Here is a 23,557-nt window from a genome sequence, read left to right as displayed (position 1 = left end):
TACTTGTCCCATGTCCCCTGCCCTAACTCCTGGATGCTCTCCTCTTACCACACCTGTGCCCAGGCGGTAGTCTCTGCAGCTGGGCCTGCTGTCCCTCTCTTCCCTGGGTGTTGTCTTTTCTTGGAAGCCTTTTCCACCAGCTGCCTGCCTCCACACAGAGCTGACATTTTCTCTTTCTCCCTTCCTCTCCCCCCATTCACACATATATACTCACATGGCCCTATAAGCCACTTTGGAAAAAGGGACATCTGTATCTTGTCCCAGGTCTAGTGCCAAGACTGAGCAGGACCCACAGAAAACAGCACTAATGGGGTACAGCACAGCACCGGGTGAACTAACCTCCTGGGGCCAGCTCCTTCATTCACAGCCTGTGAGCAATCCTTGCTGGTAACATTTTGGGTCTGTGGGACTTGGACACTGCCTCTGGTCCCTACAGCTGAGCCCTTGACTCATACCAATAGGTATCCCTACCCTAGGGAGAGAGTCAGTGTCCTCAGCAGCACTCACATCCACCTATGTGTGACACTTTTCGTTCAGAATACAGTTTCTGCATCCCCAAGTCACCGAGTCTTTCTTAGGCAGTTGGCGCAGATTACTAAATGAGGGTGCAGGACACATGTCAGTCCTTCCCATTGAGGACCAGTGGTAGGCCCAAAATGTTGTGTTCCAGGTGTAGCTCAAAGGAAGTGGGGAGCAGCTCCCAGGAGTGCTGAGTAGCCCTGCCCATGTTAATAGTTCTAAGGATAATGGTGAGACCTGTAGTCCTGGCCTGCTTCACAACAAAACTCATACATATACTGGTTGATGCCAAGGCTGGCTTCAGCTTTTCAAGACTTTCTGGGACTGTTTGAGCCCCAGATTGGCCAAAGGGCTATAGAGCTCCCCCCCCCCCATTTGCTGGGGTATGTCCAGGCCAGGATACCTTGGATGATGAGATCCTAGAATAGGCAGATCACACCTAGAGTGTGGCGTCTGCTCACTCCCACTAGGTCTCCTGTGCACTTCTCACCCAGGGCTCTCTGCCAGCTGCGGCTACTTGAGCTGCGTTTGGTGGTGTTCATCCTACCTTCCTGCGCAAGCCCAGGGCAAGGGCAGCTGCACTCCCAGCTGATGCCTGACCTGAAGTCCTGAGTTAGGCAGTCACGGGGGTTCATCTCCTGCCAGGTCAGAGCCCTTTCATTTCAGCTTCTTGGGGTCTGCGGACCCACTGAAGAGGATTTGTACCCCAGAAGTCGGCCTCAGTGGCCCAGTGACCTTGGGGAGAGCAGCTGGAGACAAGGACATGAGGCCTACTGTTCTCAGGACTGAGAACTCCGACTGCAGCTTACTTTCTGCCGGATCTTTACAGTAGACACTTGTTCCATCTATGTCATGACTTATCCCTGAGCGTGCCCCCACTTGATCTGTGCCCCCTTTATTCTAGTGTTAAGAACTGAAGCCAGGCCCTCTCACCTACTAAATACACTCTTGGGAAATCCTCAGCCCTCCACTTTTAAGCAGGAGAATTGCTCCGAGTTCAAATCCAGCAATGACTACATAGTGAGTGCCTGGGCTACAGAATGGGGCTCTGTCCCCAAAAGCCAAACTTTATTGAGATGAGTCTCATACGCTGTGCATGTAAACTCTGTCACACAGCCAGCTGTGGTGACACATGCCTATAATCCCAGCACTAGAGAGGTAAAGGCAAAAAGATAGTCATAATTCAAGGCTGATATGCAGAATAAGTTCAAAGCCAGCCAAGACTCCATGACAAGCCTTTGACCTAAGAAGTGTGTGTGTGTGTGTGTGTGTGTGTGTGTGTGTGTGTGTGTGTGAGGGGGTGTTCATATAAGCTAAGAGTGGTATACACCTGAAACCCAATGCTCAGGAGAGTGAGGCAGAAGGATCATAGTTTGAGGTCAGTCTGGACTTCATTTACAATCAAATATGAAGCCAGGCAGCGGTGGTACACGCCTTTAACTCAACACTTGGAAGGCAGAGGCAGGCCTCTGTGAGTTCTAGGACATCTTGTTCTATATAGTGAGTTTTAGGCCAGCAGGGGTTACATAGTGAGATGCTATCTCAACAAGCCAAATAAATTAATAAAATAAAAATAAATGATGTTCTGGGCATGGTATGCACACCTTTAGTCCCAGCACTCAGGAGGTAGAGGCAGGCAGATCTCTGTAAATTCAAAGCCAGCCTGATTTACATAGAACGCTCCAGGTAATTCTAAAATTTTTCATCATCCACCAAAAAGCCCCAGACCCACCCACAGCTGCTCCTTCTTCCCTCCTACCTCTTGGGGTGTATGCCTTCCAGACATTTCATTCAGACGGAATCAGCCTTGTAGCAGAGGAAGCTGACTTCCATTTGGCTTACTTGATGTTTTCAATTGCCTTTACCATGAGCCATCTCACTGGCCCAGCACCTCTCTCTCCATTAGAGCCTTTGGAGGAACTTCCACGTGGTTCGCCAAAGCAGCTGCACATTTTCCTTCTCTGCTAACAATTTATAAAGGTTCCTGTTTTCCCAAACTCTACCAAGACTTGCTGCTCTCTGAATCTAGGGGGAGAGAGTTCTAGGGATGGAACCCAGGCCCGTAAGCATGCTGACCACATACTGTACCACTGAGTTATATTCCCAGCCTTCTGACCCCACCCCCACCCCGTCCCCAACATGAGATGCTGGTGACTCAGGCCCAAGGCCTTTGGCATACTAGACAAAGCTCTCTACCTTTAACATCATTACCCGTCACCTCTTTTCTTTTTTTAGGTAGTAGTGAGGGGGACGCAGGGGCGGGGGGCTCATGAATCCCAGGCTAGCCAGACTCCAACTCAGTATGTATCTAAGGGTGACCTTGAACTCCTGATCTTCCCACTGCCCTCTTCTGAATTCTGGAATTACAGGTATAGTCTGTCCATCTAAAATTTTTGTTCTTTCTATATAATATACAAATCTCATCAGATACCTAACTCACTAAAGTCCTTTTCCATTTTGTGTTTTATCTAACTTCTTTGGCACTTTTTTTTTAAATGAGTAACTTTAAATTTACATGAAGTCTCATTTATCTTGTTGCTTATGCTTTTATTGTCTTACCTAATAAATCATTGCTTAATCTAAGGTAATGAAGCTTTTTCCTTTTAAAATTTATTTACTCTGTGTGTGTGTGTGTGTGTGTGTGTGTGTGTGTGTATGTATGTGTGTGTATACTTTGGGACACAGTCTCGCTCTAACCCAGACTGACCTGAACCTTGCTGTGTAGGCTGGTCTCAAGCCCATCACAATCCTGCCTCAGTCTCCTGAGTTCTAGGACTATAGATATATGCTGAGCACATACTGTACCACTGTATGGTACAGTACATAGATACATGTATAGATACATGCCACCACACTCGATCCTAAAGCTGCTCCTTTTGTTTGTTTGTTTGTTTGTTTGATTTGGTTTGGTTTTTGGACCCTGGGTCTCATACAAACAAACTTGCCTCCAACATTTATTTGTTGTGCGTGTGTGTGTACCTGCCTGTGTGCCCATTCCTCAGCTTACGTCGGAGGTCAAAGGACAATTTGGCAGGTGTAGCTCTCTACACCGCATAGATCCCAGAGCTTGAACTCTGATCATCGGACTTGGTGGCAGGTGCCTTTACCCACTGAGCCATCATGTTGGCCTTTAATTGTTTGTGCATAGGATGTGAGGTCAGGGCCAACTCTTTGTGACTACCCAATCGTCCAGCACCATTATAGAGTGGTCTCCCAAGCTACTTCAGAAAGAAAAACCAGTGACACCGGTGCTGACAGCTTGGCCTTGGAGGCTCCAACAGAGCCAGAGTAAGTTTCCAGGGCCTCAGCTGGTCCTACACCAGATTCAGCTTCCACTGGCGGCTTGTTCAAGATGCTTGACTTTAAGCCATCTGCCCCCAGCCATCTGGGCCTCCACGTGGCGAGGCTGACCTTCTTCCTACAGGAACCTATGGGCTAAGCAATGCCCTACTGGAGACGCCCTGGAAGAAGCTGTGCTTTGGCAAACAACTCTTCATGGAAGTGGTGGAGCAGAGCGAGGCACTCCCAAAGGACACACTTGTCACCCATCTCCTAGATGTCCTCAACAATGAGGAGGCGTAAGTGAGCAAGTCCCCCTGGGGCAGCCACACAGGTCTAGGGCAGGGAGAAAGGCAGGATTTGCTACCTTGAAGGCCTGTGAAGATAAGCAGAGTCACTTCCCAGCTGTAGCACAGCATGCCTGACCTGTTATCCTCTGCCTTCTTAAGACTCAGATCATTCCTCTCGGAGATGCAGTCAGGGTTTCCAGTGGGGCCCTGGATAGTGAGATGGTGCACCAGGGCCTGTGCTCTGGGGGACTGGGTATTCTCTGATGTCTGGTCACCCTCTACACAAGGAGGGCTAGTGTGATAGTCTAGAAAGTTCCAGTTACTCAGTAAACCTTAGGGAGAAGAAACACAGAAGCCAGAAGCTAGTCAGAGCGGGCCTAGGACTCTTTTTTGCTATGCCCTGCCTCCAGTGACCTTGGAGGTAAACATGAAGTATAGACACTCCTGTCCCTGGAAGGACCAGACCACCCCTCACCCTCTTCCATGCTCATGGACCTCTTCCATACTTCTTCCCATTTTCATCTAAGCTTGGCCACTTTCTGCACACAAGGCCTGGTATTCCTCCATCTTACTCACCTTGCAGTCGTCAAAGGAACCCTTTGCCATGCTTTCATCCTCCACAGGGTGAGGACTGCCCTGACCCCTGCTCACTCTCTCCTGTGGACCTTGAACCATAAGATCATTCTCCATTCTCAGCATCAGCTGCCCTCTTGTGGAGCTATTCTGGGCTTTGCTCAGTCATGGGTCCACGTGGTCCTCAGTCACTTGGCTAGGCCAATTATGGCTCTAGCTGTTCTTATTGATAACTATAGTTGTGGTACAAGATGTGCTGGTTGGTGAGTCTCAGGGCCTAAGGAGGCTCTATGGACTGATGCCCACAGGGTACTGCTAAGAGACAATAGAGAGTATATGTGCCATCTAGATGCCTAGACTTACTGGTGGAGTCATAAGTGATACTTGTAGAATGGCAACAAAGCAGAAGGACCCAAGTAGAGAAGTTATAAACAAGCCCATAGTTCCCCTCCCTACAGCCTTTTCAGGCCAAGGCATCCTTAGGAACCTCCGGCTGCCAACATGGCAAATAGGACCCTCAGATACACAGGCAACAGATAGGCAGATAGGGGACTAACAGCTTCTCTGGACCTCTATCCTTCCAGACAGCTGCCAGACCCAGCCATTGAGGACCAGGGCCAGGAGTATGTACAGCCAATTCTGAGCAAGTATGCAGCCGTGTGTGTGCGCTGCGCCACCTATGGCACCAGGTGATCAGGGTCGGAACTGCTGGGCATATTCCTTTCCCATTGGGTGTCCCCCATAACACAACTGGCCATGGCTAGGTACCTCCCCTAATCCAGTGCATTCCAGAGTCTGTCTGCTCTAGACTTCACTGCAGGTTGAACAGATCCTATAGGTTACGTGTCCGTGGGGTTGGGTGTGTCAGAGCTCTGGCTTCCTGAAGCTGTTATTGTGTCCTAAGTGGGGCTCCTGCCTGCCTCACTTGTTCAAAGAAGCCAAAGATGGCATTTGGAATGTTGGCATTGCCCTAGCATTGATTCTTCAAAGCCTGTGCTTTACATGCTGGAGTGGCAGTATGGGCTGGTCTTTCTATGTACCACCCTACTTGAAGGACAGAGGCTCACACATGAAAGCCCCCCAGGAGGGAGGACTAAAAGGACGAAGAAAGTGAGCCAGGTGACAGTCTGGGCTAGTGCTGGAAGAAGGACATGAGGGATTCTTCTAGGTAAACAGGTCATGTGCCCCAAGTAGTTGAGAGCTTGACCTCTTGGAGAGCCAGACATGGCCAGGTGTGTGGGAGCCTGGTGTCCTGCCAGTGGGATAGTGAGTTGTCAGTTCTACCACCCTGTGAGGGGTGTAGCAAATTGGTTCTTGCTATGGAAAAGGGTTAAACTAAGATGGGATGTTTTAGAGCATAGGTAACAGGAGTCACCCATCATGAGACTGGCCAGGAAGCCCAGATACCCCTCCTGATGAGTCCCTCTTGTCCTCAGAGTTGAGGTCAGGTGGTAGTGATGCATGCCTTTAATTCCATCACTCGAGAGGCAGAGGTGTGTGGATCTCTGTAAGTTCAAGGCCAGCCTGATCTACAAAGTGAGTTCCAGGACTGGCCCCATAGCTACTGAGAAACCCTGTCTTAAATAAATAAATAAATAAATAAATAAATAAATAAATAAATAAATAAATAAAAGGAGGCCAGAGCTGAGTAGCCAACTCAGGCCTTGGTGTAATGGGCCTACCCTACCCTTTGTGCCTCAGGTCTGGTCCCAGCTGTGGCTCTGAATGGTGGAACTGGGACTAAAGGATGCTTTCTTTCAGAACCAACACCATCATCCTTGTGGATGCAGATGGCCATGTGACCTTCACAGAACGAAGCATGCTGGACAAAGACGCCTCTCGCTGGGAGACCAACACCTATGAGTTCACACTACAGAGTTAGCCCCACTCCTAGGATGCTGTGCCTCAAGGGCCAGCATAGATAGGAACCTTCTTCCTAGGCCACACTGCCTGTCTGTGACTCGGCCAGCATCCCTAGGGCCAGGACCCTCTGATCTGTGTGTTACCAATACTTGACCTCATACTCAGCTCAGGGTTTGTCTTTGTGCCAGTGGGGAATGGCAGAATTGAACACCAGGTTTGAATCGAACCTGGGTGTGTCATACACATGTGCTGCACCTCATGCTCAATCCCACCACCACCATGTACACACACGTGTGTGCCTGGCCGACTAGCAGGGCAGTGCCTCTCACTTCACACGTTTGGCCAGTGATCTCTTCCCTGAACAAATAACAGAAGCAGGCTTTTTATAGCAACTGGCCTTTCCTTTCCTGAATGCAGAGTGCAACTATGCCTCCTTCAGGAGAGCTGGTCGTGTTAGAAACTGAACGTGGCACAAGAAAAACTCACATGGATAGATAATGGAGATAACTGGATATCCTGTAGTTCTCTGTGTTAGGGAATCCCATGTATGCTTTGTGGTTCTGCATGCATGAGGATCCTGTGTGTGTTGGCCAGTCCCATTGTGTGGACCCTGGGATCCTTAGACCCCTGCTTGCCCAGCAGGCATTGTGGATTCTGAGCAGGACCATCTCAGCAAGTGGCTAAGCCAGCCCCTGCCATCTCCCTCTTCACAAGCTGGACTTCACATGAACGTAAGCTGTTGACAATAAAATGCTGAGCTTGTGATGGGTATAGGTGTTTCAGAGTTTTTCCTTCGTGTAATGGCAACAGTCAGAACAGGAACTGTCATGGTGGGTCAGGCGCCCCTCAGCTCGCTCTTCTGTTTACATATCCTCAGGAGCACTGATGGATGCCTGTCGGTCAGGTGAGGCAAGGGTGTGAGAGAACCTAGGTGGGCTGTCACCACCAGGGTTCCCTCAGGAGTCCTTAGGATCCTTTTGGTTCATAAGCATGATGACTAGGTGTTCATCCTTTTGGGAGACATGTGACTCCCACAAACCTGGGTATGACATCGGCACATTACCCATCTGACATGGCGTGGGGGGGGAGTCCATAGAAGAAGAGCTAGTGAGCCTGTGGGTCCTGGGGCCAGAGAATTGTGGGAATGAGTGAGTTAGAGGTCCAGGGGATATTCTTAGCCCCAGGCCTTGGGAACCTCCACCCTGCCAGCAAGAAGCCCATAGCTCAGGCTCCCTTGTACATCTGCAGCCACCTTTGTCTTGGCATTTCAGAGTCATGAACCGTGTGTGGATCTGAACTGGTTGTCGCAGACTGAATGTGATTTGCTGCTGGTTCCTCTAGTGAAGACTTCATCTTTCCTGTCTCTAGCACCCTCCTCTGGGGTCCAAGGGAAATACTGCTTGATTGAAACCAAGGTTGAACAGGTGACAAAAACATCACCCAGGCCTGAGAAAAGACAGGTACTGAGTATCACACTGGTCAAGCTTCCACAGTTGCTGTAGATTCTGCCACCCTTGTTCTATACCTGTTTCCACTCATGGAGAACAACCCCTCGGGTGTCTACCTCTGTCCTGCCATGGAGCCCTCTGTCCCAAGTCTGCCTGAACCTCCTCTGTGGCCTCCTGTAGAAGGGACAGCCCAAAAGTGTTACTTTTCTTATTGTAGCCCAAGTTAGGTTCTGCATTAAAGGAAATCCTCATCCCAGTCCCTCAGAGCCTGCACAGCTTTGCAACAGCCCCCGTCCAGACATCAGCCTCCAACGCTCTCAAAGAAGTGTCTAGCTCAGCGGCAATGCCTGCCTAGCAGCCCTGACACTCCAAATTCAGTCCACAGCACTGCCTCCCCAAAGGAAAACAAGCCAAGTGTAGATGGATGCACTGCAGGGACTGAGGCCAGCCTGGTATACCTAGGGAGAGCCTGTCACATAAAACTAAAACCTTAGTGTGCTCATTACCATTGTGTTTGCTGTGGCAGCATGAGAAAAGGAATACAGCTTTACCTGTGAGGAACCCAGCTTGAAAGGGCTGTATGGTCCCTTACTTACCATACAGCTGAGGAAGCGAGACATGAGGCCAGGACAGCCAAGGTGCTGCCTCAAGGGGCGCTGCAAGCCCTCCATCCTTCCATGCAGGTCCTATAGGCCAGGCACCCTCCTGCCTTCACCTCACTGGCCTCAGGTCCCTTCCTCAGAGCTCATGAACTAGGATCTTTATATCCACTGTCCCCCTGCCTGAAGAGCTCTTTCCTCAGATATCCAAACCACACATTCTTCCTCTCTCTCCACTTCCTCCTTTCTCCCCCCCACCCCATCTCTTGAGACAGGGTCCCTCACTGGCCTGGAACTTGCCAAGTAAGCCAGGCTTATTGGCCAGTGAACTCCAGGAATTTGCCCCTCTGCCTGTGGAATTACAAACACTCCACCCAGTCCTTTTTCACAAGGGTTCTGAAAACTAAACTCGGGTTTTCATGTCTGCAAGGTAAGTGAAGCCCCCTTTTACTATGTCTTGAGCAGACACCTGTTTAAAGGTGAAATCTCAGACCAGTGAGATGACTTGGAGGGGAAAAAACCCTCGCTGACAACTATAGTTCAATCCCCAGAACTTAGTACGAAGAATCCACTCCTGAGTTGTTCTCTGTCACATGCATTCTTATCTCAAACACCACACACACACACACAAGACAGAAACAGTAGACTCTATGAGTTCGAGGCCAGCCTAGTCTCCATAGCAAGTTCCAGGACAGCCAGGGCTTTAAGGAGAAACTTGTCTTGAAGGAAAAAAGAGTGTTTGAACCTTTTAAACATGAAGACTTGGCTCAGGAGAAGGTCTGGATGAGCAACAGCCATAACAAAAACATGATTAATGAAAGGCCATTAGCTTTTCTAAAACCAAGACTGCCCTTTTACCATCTAGGATATCCTAGACAATTTTTAAAATACATAAATTTAAATGCATCAAAAAATACAAAAAGTGAGAGTTCATAGAAATCTTGTCAAAGGAGTCATTTTTTGTTTTGTGTCTTTGAAACAGTGTCTCGCTATGGAAACCAGGTTGACCTTGAACTCTCAGAGATCTGCCTGCTTAACTTCCCCAGTACTGTTATTAAAGGTGTGTGCTACCATGCTTTTAGTTTTGGTCCATTTTGTTCTGTTTCTTGAGCACTCACTGTGTGAAGACTCTGTAACCAACTTTGCATTTTTAGTTACCATGTTCAAAAGTCTCTTGTGTGGCTGGGAGAGATGGCTCCTCAGTTAAGAACACTTGTTGCTTTTGCAGAGGACCTGGGTTTAGTTCCCAGCACCCAATGCACATAAAATAAATAAGTCTTGCTGGGCGGTGGTAATGCATGCCTTTAATCCAAGCATTCAGGAGGCAGAGGCAGGTGCATCTCTGTGAGTTCGGCGCTAGCCTGGTCTACAAGAGCTAGTTCCAGGACAGGCTCCAAAGCTACAGAGAAACCTGGTCTCGAAAAACCAAAGTTAAAAAAATTAAGAGGTAGTCCAGGTGTGGTGACTTAATCCCAGCACTCAGAAGGTAGAGGCAGGCAGATCTCTTTTAGTTTGAGGCCAGTCTGATTCTAGGGCCACCAAAGTAATGTAGAGAAACCCTGTCTCAAAAAATACAAATTAATTAAGAGGTAAGTTGTGATTTTAGAACTAATGGGAGTGTCTGGTTCAGGACAGTTTTTTATGTATGAGTGTAGCCTGAATGCCTGTGCACCACATGGGTGCTTGATGCCCAGGGAATCCAGAAGAGGGAGTTGGAACCTTTGGAATTGAAGTTACAGACACTTGTGAGATGCTATGTGGGTGCTGGGAATCAAACTAGAGTCCACTGCAAGAGCAACCAGTTCTCTTAACTGCTGAGCCATCTGTCCAGCCTTCCTGCCTTCAGTTTGGACAATTAGTACCATTTGTTTGACTGTCAGTATAGAAGATAGGTATAATGAAAATTTAGTACAACAGACCAAATTTTATAAGTAGATTTAATATTCACTAAGGTAAGTTTTATAGTGACTATGTAATTTAGTAGAAATGCCCCCAAATAGGAATAATTCTTTTTAATAGAATCCCCCCCATACTAAATTGGTGGCTGTCTAGTATGTGAAGTCTTCATTCCAGTGAGAAAACATAAAAGTTGCATTTGAATGAAATCTAGCCAACTAGTTGCTTTTTAAAAAGATTTATTTTCTTATGTATGTGTGTGACTATGTGAGTTACTTGCTGGATCCCTGGACTTAGTTACAAGTGTTTGTGAGCTGTCAGACATGCGTAGCTGGAGGTGGAAAACAGTTTTCTGCAAAAGCAGTGTGCCCTCTTAAACACAGAGGTCTCTTCAATTCCTTTACACCCCATTTTACACCATTTTAACATCCCCGTTGGCTTCACCTTTCGTTTTCTATTTTGGAAAAATCCTTTACTTTAAAAGGAGAGAATCTTTTCTTACCTAGGAAAGTCTTTCATATCATGAGGCAATGCACCATATAAATACAAATGTATCAACTTATAGTAGAATTCAAATTATATTTATGACAATGTAACAACGTCAGATAACCTATGTCCATAATACTAAACTACAAGGTTGTTGTCTGTTGCCTATCAGAGACAGAGTTGACATCTGCTTTGGTTGGTTTTTTTTTTTTTTAAGACAGGTGTGCATGCCTTTACTCCCAGCACTTGGAAGACAAAGGCAGATGAATCTCTGCGAGTTTGAGGTCAGCCTGGTCTACAGAGTGAGTTCCAGGATAGCCAGAACTGTTATATAGAGAAACCCTGCCTCAAAAAAGCAAAACAAAACAAAAACAAAAACAAAACGACAGGGTCTCATTATTACTTTCGCCTTCCATGTGCTGGAACTAAAGGTATGCGCCATCATGCCTGGCAGCTGGTTTTTTTTTAAAGTATCTTTTTGGGGCCTTAGGGGATTCCAGAGATGGGTCAGTTATTGTGGGTCTGTGGTCTTTCTGAGATTCACCAATCTAATCATTAATAAATTTTAACAAAGAAGAGGCTTTTGCTCAGTTACTGGCAGCAGGTATTCTACACCCAGGACTCAGAATTTCTAAATGCAGCCCAACTACCTCAGTCAAGGGTATTTAAAGGCAATGAACACAAAGTTAACAATTTGTTCTCCTACAAGGAGAAAGTCCTCTTGTGAAAAACAAGCTTGGTGACCAAAGTAGAATTAGCAGTGTCATAGTTAGGGTTTCTATTGCTGTGAAGAGACACCATGACCATGGCAACTCCTATAAAGGAAAACGTTGAATTGATGGGGCCTGCTTACAATTTCAGATTCATTATCATCATAAATTCAGTTAATTATCATCATGGTGAGCAGTATGGCAGCATGCAAGCAGACAAGGTGCTGCAGGAGTAACTAAGAGTCCTACATCTTGCAGGCAATAGGAAGTTGACTGATTGTCATACTGAGGGAAGCTTGAGCATAAGAGACCTCAAAGGCCACCCCCACAGTGACACACCTACTCCAACAAGACCACTCCTCCTAATAGTGCCACTCCTTTGGGGGCAATTTTCTTTCAAACCACCACATTCCACCCCATGGCCCCCAAAGGCTTGAAGCCATGTCATACTGCAAAAAAAAAAATGCATTCAGTTCAATCTCAAAAGTCCCCATAGTCTATAACAGTCTCAAACTTGTTTCAAAGTCTCTTCTGAGACTCATAGCTTTCTCTTAACTGTAATTCTCCTGTAAAAAAAAAACCAAAATGGTGCTGGAGAGATGGCTCAGTGGTTAAAAGCATTGCCTGCTCTTCCAAAGGTCCTGAGTTCAATTCCTGGCAACCACATGGTGGCTCACAACCATCTGTAATGAGGTCTGGTGCCCTCTTCTGGCCTGCAAACATACACATAGAATATTGTATCCATAATGAATAAATAAATAAGTAGATTAAAAAAAAACCAAAATGCAGATCAGATACTTCTAGCATCTAATGGCACAAGACATGCATTGCCAATCCAAAATGCAGGGAAGGAAGCATAATGAGGAAATACTGAACCAAAGCAAAACCCAAACCAAACTGGGCAAACTCTAAATTCTGCATCTTTCAAACCACCACAAGTAGTTAAAAAAATTAACTCTTAACAACCCTTAACATTTTGGAACTCTTAACATTCCCTTAACATTTGGAAGTCTAATTTTGCTTTTTAGTTCTCTGTCCTGGTCCGTGCTGTAGACCAGGCTGGCCTCACAGAGATCCACCTATTTCTGTCTCTGGAGTGATGAGGTTAAAGGCATGTACCATTTCCAACTGCTTTTTAGTTCTCTTAAGCGGAGAGATTTTAAACTTTTAAACATAAAGTTAGCCATCACATTCCCCCCTTGAGTTAAGTCTTGAGTCAAATCCTTGGCTCTGTGATGGGTACCTGTTCATATTGGGACTTAATTAACATCATCTCCTAAGTGGGAATTTATATATTTTGTTAAGGCATTAATGATGCAGGGATCAACCATAATCAGAAGGAACAGAGAAGCTAAGGGCCCTATGGTGACTGACAGTTGTGTTACTAGGTTTGAAGAACCCAAAAAAGAAAAGGGGAGGCATTTATTTCCTCCTTGTAGGGCTTTTTCCTCTCTGTGAGGTATTTTTGGCTAAATTATTCATGGTAATTCCTGAGTGGTTTTCTTAGAAGCAGCAAGTTTCCCCAAAGACCATACAGTAACCTCCTTGTTCTGCACAAAGCAGACCAAGTGCCCTACAATATTTAAGACTACCTCAGCTAATGAGCCAACCCAGTCTTCTCTTTTTTAAGTAATTTTTTAAAATTTATTTATTATGTATACAATATTCTGTCCGCATGTATGTCTGCAGGCCAGAAGAGGGCACCAGACCTCATTATAGATGGTTGTGAGCCATCATATGGTGGCCGGGAATTGAACTCAGGACCTTAGGAAGAGCAGGCAATGCTCTTAACCACTGAGCCATCTCTCCAGTCCCCCAACCTAGTCTTCTAATTTTGCAATAGACCCTTCTAATGTAAATAAACCCTGGGTTATTTGACAGCCTAAGTTTTTGTAGCTGTCATACAGTCATTGCTGTGCCTGTTGCCTTGAGAGGGCTCCAGCTGTTCCCAACCCTAAGCTTGCTATGAGGGGCATGAGGAGAGGAATTGCACATTTCTCTCTGCCTCTGGGGGCTGGAAAGATTTGCACATACAAGTGCTCTCTCCCTGCCAGACTGTCGTATCCAAACATCCCGGGAAATAGGAATACGAAGATACAAAATCTTGTGACTTGATGCATATGCCAGATAACTAAGCAGGGATGTAATCTACCATCACATACAAACTGAACATTTTCAACTGCAAGGAGAATGAAGGGATGTTCACCTGAGATCTCACATCACCTGGGAGACATTTATGGCAAGTTTTGCATTTGCTCTTATAGGAGGATCTAGACATATATCCCACAAAAGAGCAGTGTGTGTGTGGGGGGGAATATAGCCAGACAAAATAACATCATTAGTCTGCAACCCGTACCAGTCTTATCTTTAGTGGATCTTCTCAAGCCTTGGTGATGGGCCATTTCTCTGCAACTGGTTATTATCAGCAATGATACTTGACCTGGCGGGATGGTGCCGACACCATCTACTTTGACAGAAGTGGGGGTGGTCAGGATAACAAGGTGTGGTCCCTTCCAGTTTCCTTTAGACCTAACATTCCATCCTTGATGAGACAGGATGACATACTCTCTTCTGTCACTGCTTCTCGGCAGAAATTAGGACATTGTTATCAGGAGACCAAGGGCTGGGGGTCCAGACAGTGGGTGGCATTCATTAGAAGAATCTGGTTCGCTGACCCAGCTGAAGAGACAGGGAACAATCACATTGGCTGGACTGGTCCACATCAGTTTTCAGCATGTCCAGGGATCACAGCCATTTGGAGCAGTTTGTAGTCAACAGCTATTTCCTGGATGGTGTCCGTCAGCTGAGTGGAAGTCTGTTAAGACATATAAATTAGGGACAGAAGTTAAAGTTTAGGGACTTAAAGGAAAATTTTACATTTAGAACTCCCCCCTCAGGAATAAGCAACAGGTGGAGAAGCTTAAGCTGTTGAATGACAGGTGCACTTATCTGGAGTCCATTGACCTGTGACAGATGAATCTAAGTTGTGATTCCCGGAAGCTTACATGAATTTAAAGTTTACAAAAAGAGATAAAAGTTTTAGATATATAAGCATTACCGCTGTTTGGAATCTGTACAGAAATCCACATTGAAGAAAAAAGCAGTAGACTCATGCTTTTGAGTCATAGTAGAAGCTTTGGGACCCCCAAAATTATTTTGAGTTAAAAATATTAACACATTTTCCTCTGTCCAGAGGACTGCATATATAGATATAGATTGGACAGAGATGTTTTTAGCACAACAAGAAGCAACCTTTATTTGAGACCAGCCTAGTCTAAAAAGCAAGTTCCAGGGCAGCCAGGATTACACAGTGAGACCCTGTCTCAAAAAACAAAACATCCCCTTGCCATATAATAATCAAAACACAAAACATACAGAATAAAGAACAAATATTAAGAGGTGCAAGGGGTAAAGGACAAGTAACATATAAAGGTAAGCCTATTAGAATTACATCTGACTTCTCAATGGAAACCATGAAAGCCAGAAGGTCTTGGATAGATGTGCTGCAGACAATAAGAGACCATGGATGCAAGCCCAGACTACTATACCCAGGAAAGCTTGCATTCACCATCGATGGAGAAAACAAGATATTCCAGGACAAAAACAGATTTAAACAATACGTAGCCACAAACCCAGCCTTACAGAAAACACTAGAGGGAAAAATCACAAACCAAGGAAGCCAATAACACCCATAACAACACAAGCATCTGACAACCCTCCACCAGCACAACGCAAAGAAGGGAAACACACAAACACTACAAACAATAAATAAATAAATAAATAAAAATAAAAATTAAAAAAAACAGAGTTAGCAACCACTGGTGATTAATATCATTTAATATCAATGGACTCAATTCAACTATAAAAAGGCACAGGTTAAGAGAATGGATACGGGGGGGCTGGAGAGATGGTTCAGTGGTTAAGAGCATTGCCTGCTCTTCCAAAGGTCCTGAATTCAATTCCCTGCAACCATATGGTGGCTCATAACCATCTGTAATGAGGTCTAGTGCCCTCTTCTGGCCTACAGACAGAATATTGTATACATAATAAATAAATAAATATTTTTTAAAAAAGAGAGAATGGATACGAAATCAGGATCCAACATTCTGATGTCGACAAGAAACACACCTCAAACTCAAAGACAGACACTACCTCAGAGTAAAGGGTTGGGAAAAGGTTTTCCAAATAAATGGACCAAAGAAACAAGTGGGTGTGTCTATACTAATATCTAACAAAATTGATTTCAAACTAAAATCAATCAGAAGAGATGGAAATGGACACTTTATACTCATAACAGGAACAATTTATCAGGAGGAAGTCTCAATCCTGATTATGTGTAAGAGTCTGCACTTTCCAATGGATACCCATGCCCGACCCAGGCTGCGCGCTTCCTGAACTCGGGCCCACGAGAAGGGACGATTGTCCTGAGGGTTGGAAAAGAGACACACACAAAAGAAACCTTTGCTCATTCACAAGAGTAAATGGCCACTTTATTAAACTCAAGTCAGGTATTTATACCAGTGGGCTAGAAGGACCGAAAATGCAAGGCCTCCTCCCAACCAGGAGCAGTAGGGAAGATTAGCCTCGGGCAGGGTCAGCTAGGGGACGCAGGCTATCGGCCCACTGCTAAGACCTTGACTACAAGTGGAATCACCATAACAAAGAGAACCAGGTTCTAGCTAGGTTATCCCCTCAAGCCAGAGCTAGTGCAGAGTCTCCAGGAAGCCGGAGGTCACACGGCCCTGCGAATCGCCAGGAGAAAAGGGAAGAAACTTTGGTAGCTACAATTATGCCTCTAATATAAAAGCACCCACATATGTAAAAAAAAAAACATTACAAGAACTCAAAGCATACATCAAACCTCACACTCTAATAGTGGGTGATTTCAACACTCCTCTCTCACCAATGGACAAGTCAACCAGACAGAAACTTAACAGAGAAATAAGAGAACTAACAGATGTAATGAACCAAATGGACTTTAACAGACATCTATAGAACATTCCACCCAAACAGAAAAGAATGTCCCTTCTTCTCAGCATCTCATGGAACCTTCTCAAAAATTGATCACATAATTGGTAACAAAGCAAATATCCATAGATACAAAGAAATTGTAGTAACCACCTGTGTACTATCGGATCACCATAGAATAAAGTTAGAATTCTGTAGAGGACCGCAACCACATACTCCATTACAAGATGGCACTGGCATCTGGTTCCACCGCCAGGTGAACTAGGTAACGCACACGTGTTTGGTAATTTTCCACTGCTGCGTCCCCGCCTACTCCCGAGGCATCACCTGGGATAATGAACAGCGGGCCAATCCAAGGGTGACACGTCCGAAGCAAGGACTGTTTCAATATAGGGATGGGTTCCCTCATATCGGGGTCCCCACCATGTTAGCTTATGCTCTCTCTCTCAAGATGCATTAAAGCTTCTCTGCAGAAGGATCCCAGTGTCCCACATGGTTCTTGCTGGTGAGACGATAGCATGGGGCAGAATTCAACAACAATTCTAACCCCAGAAAGCCTACAAAGTCATGGAAACTGAACAATCAACTACTGAACCACCCCTGGGTCAAGAAAGAAAGAAAGAAAGAGAGAGAGAGAGAGAGAGAGAGAGAGAGAGAGAGAGAGAGAGAAAGAAAGAAAGAAAGAAAGAAAGAAAGAAAGAAATTAAAGTCTTCCTTGAATTCAATGAAAATAAAGACATTTCATACCCAAACCTATGGGACACTATGAAAGCAGTTCATAGAACTAAGTGCCCACATAAAGAAAACAGAGAAAGCATGCATTAGAGACTTAACAGCACCCCTAAAAGCCCTAGAAAAAAAGAAGCAGATTCACCCAGGAGGAGTAGAAGGCTGGATATAATCAAACTGAGGGCTGAAATCAACAAAATAGAAACACAGAAAACAATCCAAAGAATCAATGAAACAAAAAGCTGGTTCCTGGAGAAAATCAACAAGATTGACAAACCCCTATCCAAACTAATCAAATGGCAGAGAGAGAACACACAAATTAACAAGATCAGAAATGAAAAGGGGGACATAACCACAGACACAGAGCAAATTCAGAGAATCATTAGATCTTACTACAAAAGCCTGTATGCCACAAAATTGGATAATGTGAAAGAAATGGACACTTTTTTAGATAAGTACATATACCAAACTTAAATCAAGACCAGGTGAACAGTTTAAATAGACCTGTAAGTCACAAGGAATTAGAAGCTGTCATCAGAAACCTCCCTACCAAAAAAAATCCCTGGACCAGATGGTTTCAATGCAGAATTCTACCAGAACTTCCAAGAAGAGCTAATACCTATATTCCTTAATGTGTTTCACAAAAAAGAAACAGAAAAGTCATTGCCAAACTCCTTTATGAAACTACAGTCACCCTGATACAAAAACCACACAAAAACTTAACCAAGAAAGAGAATTACAGACCAATCTCACTCATGAACATCGATGCAAAAATTCTCAATAAAATACTGGCAAACAGAATCCAAGAACACATCCAAAAAATTATACATTATGATCAAGTAGGCTTCATCCCAGAGAGGCAGGGCTGGTTCAACATACAAAAATCTATCAATGTAATTCATCATATAAATAAACTGAAGGAAAAAAACCATATTATCATTTCATTAGATGCTGAAAAAGCATTTGACAAAATTCAACACCCCTTTATGATAAAGGTCTTGGAGAGATTAGGGATACAAGGTTCATTCCTAAATATAATAAAAGCAATATACAGCAAGCCGACAGCTAACATTAAATTAAATGGAGAGAAACTCAAAGCCATTCCACTAAAATCAGGAACAAGGGAAGGCTGTCCACTCTCACCATATCTCTTCAACATAGTGCTTGAAGTTCTAGCAATAGCAATAAGACAGCATAAGGAGATCAAGGGGGTTCGAAGTGGAAAGGAAGAACTCAAACTTTCGTTATGTTCAGATGATATAATAGTGTACATAGGTGACCCCAAAAACTCTACGAAAGAACTTCTACAGCTGATAAACACCTTTAGTAGTGTGGCAGGATACAAGATCAACTCCAAAAAATCGTTGCCCTCTTATACACAAAGAACAAAGAAGCAGAGAGGGAAATCAGAGAAACATCACCTTTCACGATAGCCACAAATAGCATAAAGTATCTTGGGGTAACTCTAACCAAGGAAGTGAAAGATCTATTTGACAAGAACTTTAAGTCTTTGAAGAAAGAAATTGAAGAGGATACCAGAAAATAGAAGGATCTCCCATGCTCTTGGATTGGGAGGATCAACATAGTAAAAATAGCAATTCTATCAAAAGCAATCTATAGATTCAATGCAATCCTCATCAAAATCCCAAGAAAAGTCTTCACAGACCTTGAGAGAACAATAATCAACTTTATATGGAAAAACAAAAAACCCAGGATAGTCAAAACAATTCTATAAAATAAAAGTACTTTCAGAGTCATTACCATCTCTGACTTCAAACTCTATTACAGAGTTACAGTAGTGAAAACAGCTTTGTATTGGCACAAAAACAGAGATGTTGACCAATGGAATCGAATCGAAGACCCAGATATTAATCCACAAACCTATGAACACCTGATTTTCGACAAAGAAGCTAAAATTAAACAATGGAAGAAAGCAAGCATCTTTAACAAATGGTGCTGGCATAAACTGGATGTCAACCTGTAGAAGAATGAAAATAGATCCATATCTATCACCATGCACAAAACTCAAGTCCAAATGAATTAAAGACCTCAATATTAATCTGACCACACTGAACCTGATAGAAGAGAAAGTGGGAAGTAGTCTACAACACATGGGCACAGGAGATCACTTCCTATGTGGAACCCCAGTAGCACAGACAATAAAAGCAACAATGAATAAATGGGACCTCCTGAAACTGAGAAGCTTCTGTAAAGCAAAGGACACTGTCATTAAGACAAAAAGGCAGTCTACTGATTGGAAGATCTTCACCAACCCCACATCAGACAAAGGTCTGATCTCCAAAATATATACAGAGCTCAAGAAACTAGACATTAAAACTCTAATTAATCCAATTTTAAAAATGGGGTACTGAACTGAACAGAGAATTCTCAATAGAAGTTCAAATGGCCCAAAGACACTTAAGGTCATGCTCAACCTCCTTAGCGATCCGGGAAATGCAAATCAAAACAACTTTGAGATACCATCTTACACCTGTCAGAATAGCTAAAATCAAAAACACCAATGATAGCCTTTGCTGGAGAGGATGTGGAGTAATGGGAACACTCATCCATTGTTGGTGGGAATGCAAACTTGTGCAGTCACTTCGGAAATCAGTGTGGCGGTTTCTCAGGAAACTGGGAGTCAACCTACCTCAGGACCCAGCAATTCCACTCTTGGGAATATACCCAAGAGATGCCCAATCATACTACAAAAGCATTTATTCAACTATGTCCATAGCAGCACTATTTGTAATAGTCAGAACCTGGAAACAACCTAGGTGCCCCTCAACAGAAGAATGGATAAAGAAGGTGTGGCACATATACACTTCAAGAGTTCTACTCAGTGGTTTAAAAAACAATGACATCTTGAATTTTGCATGCAAATGGATGGAAATAGAAAACACTTTACTGAGTGAGATAAGCCAGACCCAAAAAGATGGATATGGTATGTACTCACTCATAAAGTGGATTCTAGCCATAAATAAAGGACATTGAGCCTATAATTCTTAATCCTAGAGAAGCTAAATAAGAAGGTGAACCCAAAGAAAAACATATAGTTATCCTTCTGGATATTGGAAGTAGACAAGATTGCCAAGCAAAAGTTGGGAGCTTGGGGGTGGGGATAGGGTGGGGGTAAGAGAGGATGGGGAGAGAGAAGGGGGAAGGGGAGAATTGGGGAGAACTTGGGGGAATGGGATGGTTGGGATGGAGGAAGGGTGGATATGGGAGCAGGGAAGTAGATATCTTAATTAAGGGAGCCATTTTAGGGTTGGCAAGAGACTTGACTCTGGAGGGGTTTCCAGGTGTCCAAGGAGATGTCCCCAGCTTGTTCCTTGGGCAGCAGAGGAGAGGGTGCCTGAACTGGCCTTATCCTATAGCCACTCTGATGAATATCTTGCATATCACCATAGAACCTTCATCTGGTGATGTATGGAGATAGAGACAGAGACCCACATTGGAGCACTGGACTGAGCTTCCAAGGTTCAAATGAGGAGCAGAAGGAGGGAGAAGATGAGCAAGGAAGTCAGGACCGTGAGTGCATCCACCCACTAAGACGGTGAGACTAATCTAATGGGAGCTCACTAAGGCCAGCTGGACTGGGACAGATGGAGCATGTGATCAAACCGGACTCTCTGAATGTGGCTGACAATGAGGGCTGACTGAGAAGCCAAGAACAATGGCACTGGGTTTTGATTCTATTGCATGGACAGGCTTTGTGGGAGCCTAGTCTGTTTGTATGCTCATCTTCTTAGACCTGAATGGAGGGGGAGGACCTTGGACTTCCCACAGGATAGGGAACCCTGACTGCTCTTAGGACTGGAGAGGGACGGGGAGTGGGGGAAGTGGGAGGGAAATGGGAGGAGGAGAAGAGGTGGAAATTTTTAATAAATAAATAAATTTTAAAAACAAACAAACAAGCACCCTTTCTTCTATACTTAGAAAACAACCAAAGGAAATTTTCAACTTTGAGCTTGTGACGATGGAAGTAGTCAGTGCTTTACCAGAGCCAGATGAGCAGCTCATGAGAACTCCACTGGTTACTATGTTAAACTGAACTGCTAAAGTCATAACACTGTTATGCCCAGATCTGCGAAGTCCCCCCAAAACCAACAGGGAGACCAATCCCATATGTAAAAGCAAAGAGCCTTTTTTTAGACAAGTTCGCAAACTTGGTCTCTTCATCTGTTAAGCATATTGGAATAATCAGAGAGCCCCAAGCTCAGGGTTGGGTCTGCATTGTTGTCTGAGGTCTCTAGGATTGTGGTTTGTAGGCTGGATTTCTTTGCTTTATGTTTAAAAACCACATATGAGTGAGTACATGTGATAATTGTCTTTCTGTGTCTGGGTTACCTCACTCAAAATAATGTTTTCTAGCTCCAACCATTTTCCTGCAAAATTTAAGATTTTTTTTTCTGCTGTATAGTACTCTGTTGTGTAAATGTACCACATTTGCCTTATTCATTCTTCGATCAAGGGGCATTTAGGCTGTTTCCAGGTTCTAGCTACAAGAAAGCTGCTATGAACATAGTTGAGCACATGTCCTTGTGGCACAATTGAGCATCCTTTGGATATATACCCAAAAGTGGTATTACTGGGTCTTGAGGAAGGTTGTTCCCTAATTTTCTGAGAAATCGCCACACTGACATCCAAAGGGGTTGTATCAGCTTGCATTCCCACCAGCAATGCAAAGGTGTTCCCTTTCCCCCACAACCTCTCCAGCATAAGAAGTCATTAGTGTTTTTGTTCTTGGCCATTCTTACAGGTGTAAGATGGAATCTCAGAGTTGGTTTTTTTAAATATTTTTTATGGTTTATTTAACTTTATTTTATGTGCATTGGTGTGAAGGTGTCAGATCCCCCGGAACTGGGTTTTCAGACAGTTGTGAGCTGCCATGTGGGTGCTGGGAATTGAACCCGGGTCCTCTGGAAGAGCAGTCAGTGCTCTTAACCGCTGAGCCATCTCTCCAGCCCCCTCAGAGTTGTTTTGATTTGCATTTCTCTGATGACTAAGGATGCTGAACATTTCCTTAAGTTTCTTTCAGCCATTTTAGCTTCCTCTATTGAGTGTTCTCTGTTTAAGTCTGTACTTCATTTTTTAAAATTGGATTATGTGATCTTTTGGTGTCCAATTTCTTGAGTTCTTTGTATATTTTGGAGAATAGACCTCTGTCTGATGTGGGGTTAGTGAAAATCTTTTCCCATTATGTAGGAAGGCTGTCGTTTTGTCTTATTGACCATGTCCTTTGCTTTACAGAAGCTTTTCCGTTTTAGGAGGTCCCATTTATTAATTGTTTCTCTCAGTGTCTGTGCTGCTGGGGTTCTATTTAGGAAGTGGTTCCCTCTGCCAATGCGTTCAAGTGTACTTCCCACTTTCTTTTCTACAAGGTTCAGTGTAGCTGACTTTATGTTGAGGTCTTTGATCCATTTGGATTTGAGTTTTGTGCATGGTGAAAGATATGGGTCTATTTTCATTTTTCTACATGTTGATATCCAGTTATGCCAGTACCACTTGTTAAATATGCTTTCCTTTTTCCATTTGATATTTTTTGTTTCTTTATCAAAAATCAGGTGTTCGAAGACGTGTGGATTGATAGTCGGGTCTTCTGTTCCATTGGTCCTCCTGTCTGTTCTTATGCCAATACCAGGCTGTTTTCAGTACTGTGGCTCTGTTGTAGAGTTTGAAGTCAGGGATTGTGATGCCTCCAGAAGTTCTTTTATTGCATAGGATTGTTTTGGCTATCCTTGGTTTTTTGCTTTTCCAAATGAAGTTGAGTACCATTCTTTCAAGGTCTTTGAAGAATTTTGCTGGGATTTTGCTGGGCATTGCATTGAATCTGTAGATTACTTTCGGTAAGATTGCCATTTTTACTATATTAATTCTGCTTATCCAAGAGCATGGGATGTCTTTCTACTTTCTGGTGTCTTCAATTTCTTTCTTCAAAGATTTAAATTTCTTGACATGCAAGTCTTTCACTTGTTTAGTTAGAGTTATTCCTAGATATTTTATGCTATTTGTGGCTATTGTGAAGGGTATTGATATTCTGATTTCTTCCCCAGCCCTTTCATTATCTGTGTACAGGAGGGCTACTGATTTTTTTTGAGTTAATCTTGTATCCTGATACATTGCTGAAAATGTTTATGAGTTGTAGAAGTTCCTTGGTAGAATTTTGGGGATCACTTATGTAAACTATCATATCA

At 44.1% G+C, this 23,557-nt stretch overlaps 1 protein-coding gene and 1 non-coding gene across 7 annotated transcripts in view; both read left to right on the top strand.

The window, feature by feature from the left end:
* Positions 1-7,295, top strand: part of Tango2 (transport and golgi organization 2 homolog) — a 46,105-nt gene extending 38,810 nt beyond the window's left edge. For 5 of the 6 annotated variants that reach the window (XM_048452313.3, XM_048452312.3, XM_048452311.3 and 2 more), the window contains 3 exons: positions 3,944-4,097; positions 5,246-5,350; positions 6,423-7,295. In XM_048452313.3, coding sequence (XP_048308270.1) covers positions 3,944-4,097; positions 5,246-5,350; positions 6,423-6,543 — 380 coding nt within the window. In that variant the 3' untranslated portion in view covers positions 6,544-7,295. The remainder of the gene's footprint in view (positions 1-3,943; positions 4,098-5,245; positions 5,351-6,422) is intronic. The other variant, XM_085684304.2, reaches the window with a different exon arrangement.
* Positions 7,296-7,495: 200 nt separating this feature from the next.
* LOC125411967 (small nucleolar RNA U13) lies at positions 7,496-7,597 on the top strand. The gene has a single exon (XR_007235432.2). It is a non-coding gene; the product is annotated as a small nucleolar RNA U13 (small nucleolar RNA).
* The last annotated feature ends 15,960 nt before the right edge of the window (positions 7,598-23,557 follow it).

This window comes from Myodes glareolus, chromosome 2, assembly GCF_982192425.1.
Source record: "Myodes glareolus chromosome 2, mMyoGla1.1, whole genome shotgun sequence".
Taxonomy (NCBI): domain Eukaryota; kingdom Metazoa; phylum Chordata; class Mammalia; order Rodentia; family Cricetidae; genus Myodes; species Myodes glareolus.
Note: the sequence above shows the minus strand (reverse complement) of the source record. Positions and strands in the feature narration are given on the sequence as shown.